Source organism: Lipotes vexillifer, unplaced genomic scaffold (genome assembly GCF_000442215.2).
Source record: "Lipotes vexillifer unplaced genomic scaffold, Lipotes_vexillifer_v1.1 scaffold253, whole genome shotgun sequence".
Taxonomy (NCBI): domain Eukaryota; kingdom Metazoa; phylum Chordata; class Mammalia; order Artiodactyla; family Lipotidae; genus Lipotes; species Lipotes vexillifer.
In genome coordinates, this window is record NW_006780322.1 from 2,624,684 (window position 1) to 2,628,927 (window position 4,244).

The window sequence follows — 4,244 nt, forward strand, 5'->3', positions numbered from 1 at the left end:
GGACACGGGTTCGTGCCCCGGTCCGGGAAGATCCCACATGCCGCAGAGCAGCTAGGCCCATGAGCCATGGCCGCTGAGCCTGCGTGTCCGGAGCTTGCGCTCCGCAATGGGAGAGGCCACAACAGTGAGAGGCCTGTGTACCGCAAAAAAAAAAAAAAAAAAAAAAAGGAATGGGAAAGACTAGAATTGAAATCTGAACTTTGATCATGTATATGTACATGTGTTGGGGTCACAGTGTAAACTATTTTTCTTACTGTGGGTTGCTGTCAAACAAACTTTGAGATTGAAAAGTGCTGCCCTTTGGGAGCTGAGAGAGTAGCTGGGGAGGTCAGAACTGTGGCTGTGAAGCAAGGAGAGACTGAAACATGAACAGAGTGTTGCCCTGAGTAGGCTGGGGGTTAGTGAGTCCAGAAAGGCTGCCTGGAAGAAGCTCCCCGCACTGTGTGCCTCTGGTTGTTTTCAGTTCTCCACAGCTGTGCTGATTGGCCTCTACGTTTTTGAGCGCTTCCCCACCTACATGATTGGTGTGGGCCTCTTCACCAACCTTGTCTACTTTGGCCTCCTCCAGACCTTCCCCTTCATCATGCTGACCTCGCCTAACTTCATCCTGTCATGCGGTGAGAGGGGACATAGTTGGGGAGGCAACTGAGTTGGTTGGACATGCCCAGCTCAGTCTAGGCACTGAAGGGGATATAAAGAAAAGAGGCAAACCACTGAGGTCCTCCAGGAGGCCAGGCTGATTGGAGGTTGGGGTTCTCACACATGAGGAGCCTAGAGCCTGCGTTGGCTCTAGTGACTAGAATTTGGGGGACTGGGATACTCAGAAAGGGAGGGCTTTCCTAGGGAGGTAAGTTTGACAAAGGGTTTGAGAAGGGAAAAGAGGTGGGTTGGCTGAGCAGTTATAGCCCCTAAGAAACCACTTGGCCAGGAAAAGCCCAAAGCCTTTCCCTGGCCTGCAGGCAGCTCCCCACCCAGTCCTCTGGCCCAAAGTCGTGATTAAGACGAGCCTCCTGGGGCTCTGGGGGTCCCTGCAGACAGCTGCCTTGGGGTCCCCAGTGTTTGGAGGACCCTGGCCTTCCTGCCTTTGCTTTGCCACCAGTTTCTGACCCCGGGGAGTCATTTCCCCTCTCTGGCCTTAGTTTCTCCATCTGTTCAGTGATGTTTAGGAGACTCATTTGGCACATAGATGCTATAGTTATCCTCGGAAAAAGTTCTAGACAGTATCTGGTTACCGGGATTGCCTTTCCTCCCTTTAATCATTACTGGTCATCATAGCCTTTGGTCAAGATATCAGATTGATTGGAGTTTCTTAGAGCTGCTTTTCTGTTTCTGTGAGAGAATCTGGAAAGAGACTGTTACTCACAAGGAGGGCACAGTGTTAAAGCCAGGACTGAGTGCCTTGATGTGATTCCACCAAAGGATTTGTTCTGCGGGGATTGGTGTGAAGAGTCCTTCCCTGGAGACCAGGCTCCTCTTGCATCTTCCCAGGGCGGAGGGTGCTCCCAAATCCCCCCACCCCTTGGGGAGCTCCCTTGGCTTCCCTTTGTCACTCCCTTGACTTGCCATCTAGATGCCTGGGAGAGTTTTTCTGAAGATCTGTGGGTGTCAGGTACCATCCTATCTTCCAGTATGCCCTCGCCCTAGAGTGCGGCTAGGAGCGGCAGAGCTGTGGTTGTCTGCCTTAGAAGGGGAGAGGCGAGAGAGGAGAAAAGAGGAAAGATTCGTAGCCGTTGGCTGTGAGGTGTACGTGAGGGCTGTTGGGTGTGAGGGGATGCCTTGTTCTGGTGCCTGCCCTTCACCTCACCGTGGGAACCGGCAGGAACGCCTGTCTCGGAGCAGCGAGTCCCCAGGATCTCTCTCTGAATTTGGCTGCATGCTAAGGAGGTGGTGGGATCCAGAACATACCAGTTCGCACCAGTGAACCTTATCCTGAGGACGGACCCCTCCCCCAGAATTTTGAGGAACCCTAAGATCACACTGCAAACCGTCTAGCAAACTGTGCCCTTTCATTCCTGAGGAGTGAGAGCCTCCTCCCTGCTGCCCTGTCTGGAGTGGACTCCTTGGGAGCGTGTGCTCTGCACGCCCGTGACACCTTCCCACACAGCCCTGTGGAGCTGTCTTCAGGACTCACGGCCACTAAAGACCAGGTCAATTGGCACCGTGCTTTGGAGTGTGTAGCACTGGAGTCTCATTTTTATATTCAAAGAGTGTTTTACCTACTTCTAATTGGATTCATGAGTGCCCTCTGCAGTGGGCAGGTGGGGGGGGCTAGTTCTTCCATTCTAACAGACGGGAAACTGGGTGCCGGAGAGTAGTGCGCTTGGCACGGAGCCATACTCTGAGCTGGGTGTGAGGTCAGGACTAATAGAGTCGGCTTCCAACCTCCGGGGCCTTGTGAAGGTTGAAAGTCTGCTTTATGTTATCCGCCCCATAATAAATGACTCTTCATTCCCTCAACAGGGCTAGTGGTGGTGAATCATTACCTAGCGTTTCAGTTTTTTGCAGAGGAATATTATCCCTTCTCAGAGGTAAGAAGTATTCAGTACATCATCAAACTGCTAACCGGGACAGAGCGAGTAAAAGGGACTTGCGTAATTTCTTTGTGAACTTGGCTATGATTTGAAACTGAGTTTATTCAGGAATGACACATTTTTAAAAAAAATGATATAGGTGATTTTAGAAAGCAGTGAGGATGAGAAGCAGGGACCCCTTTGGCTGCGGTGGGGAGGACACTGCTGTCTCCCAGTGAGTCCTTTGGGGCTGCCAGCATCCCAGCCTAGCATCCTAAGGTCAGGAAGGGGCGGTGGGGTGGCCTGGTCTGATGCATACCTCACAGGGCAGGGGTGGGCCGCACCCCTGAGCCCTGCTACTCCAGTTTGAACCCCTGGGGAAGAACAAGGTCGCTTCTCTAGGGAACATGGGTCATTCATGGTTTTGCCCTCCATCTGCCTCCTTTGGTTCAGAGGAGTTGCTTGTCCTAGTGACCACGATTTGGGGATTGTGGCCACACAGTCATCTTTGGTCTCCACCTTTCCCCACTGAATTTTCTCCATGTCTGGGGGTGTCCTGTCTCTGCTTCCCGGGCCCTGGTCCCCTTCAGAGATCAAGTGTGGGGCACGCTTGACCGCCTCTTTAAGATACATGGTGAGCACACCTGGCCCAGCCTTGGCATCTCCAGGGGCACCCTCATCTCAGTGTCTCTGTTGCCAGGTCCTGGCCTATTTCACTTTCTGTCTGTGGATAATCCCGTTTGCGTTCTTTGTGTCACTGTCGGCTGGGGAGAACGTCCTGCCCTCCACCATGCAGCCCGGAGGTGAGAAGGGGTTTGTAAGGTGGGAGGCATGGTGGGAGGACGCCAGCAAGGCCTGAGTTGCTGGGGGAGCTGGAGCCCGCCCTGTGATGGAGACACTTGGACTCTGGGTGGGAAGAGCTGTGTACACACACACACACACACACACACACACACACACACACACACACTCATCTCTTGGACTCTGGGTGGGCAGAGCTGTGTTCACACACACACACACACACACACACACACACACACACACACTCATCTCCCTGCCTGTGTCTCCACAGATGACGTGGTCTCCAATTACTTCACCAAAGGCAAGCGGGGCAAACGCTTAGGGATCCTGGTTGTCTTCTCCTTCATCAAAGAGGCCATTCTACCCAGTCGGCAGAAGATGTACTGACCTTCTGCGGAGGGGATGCTGGGGCAAGATCAGGAGAGTCAGGCCCCTGGGCCTCTGCAGTAGGTGGGGGCCGGGAGCTGGAAGGCACCTTCCCCCAGCGCTGGCCCTCCTTCCCTCGACTCCCCCGGAAGCCCCCATCCCCACCGTCCTCAGGAGGCTCAGCTTGGCTCAGGTCTGATGCTGCTGGAGGCTGAGACCTCAGAGGGTGCCAGGGAGGATGCGGTGCCTGCTTAGCCAGGAGGCTGTGGTCCACCTGGGTGTGCAGAAGCTGAGCTCCTGTGGCCCTCCCGTCCGCTCCTGTGATGGGTCCGGAGTTCTGGCTCAGCCAGGGCAGGCAGCGCAGGGGCTGTGAAGCTGGAGAGCAGACAGTGATAACTGCTATGGGCAGATGGCCATGGGGAGGGGCCGTGGCTTAGCACTTGCAAGAGAAAGTTTTTGCTGTTGAACTGTGATTTCTGTCCAAGTGCTGATTCCCATTTGAATAAAGATTCTAGGTGGCCCTGTTTGCCTTAATACCCTGAAAGTTCATCTTCCTTTCTTCCTGCT

The 4,244-nt window shown here is 54.0% G+C and overlaps 1 protein-coding gene across 1 annotated transcript in view; it reads left to right on the forward strand.

The window, feature by feature from the left end:
• TEX261 (testis expressed 261) overlaps nucleotides 1–3,812 on the forward strand; it is a 6,031-nt gene extending 2,219 nt beyond the window's left edge. Inside the window, exons 3-6 of the mRNA XM_007453396.1 lie at nucleotides 464–617; nucleotides 2,461–2,528; nucleotides 3,211–3,313; nucleotides 3,583–3,812. Coding sequence (XP_007453458.1) covers nucleotides 464–617; nucleotides 2,461–2,528; nucleotides 3,211–3,313; nucleotides 3,583–3,698 — 441 coding nt within the window. The 3' untranslated portion in view covers nucleotides 3,699–3,812. The remainder of the gene's footprint in view (nucleotides 1–463; nucleotides 618–2,460; nucleotides 2,529–3,210; nucleotides 3,314–3,582) is intronic.
• Nucleotides 3,813–4,244: the final 432 nt, after the last annotated feature.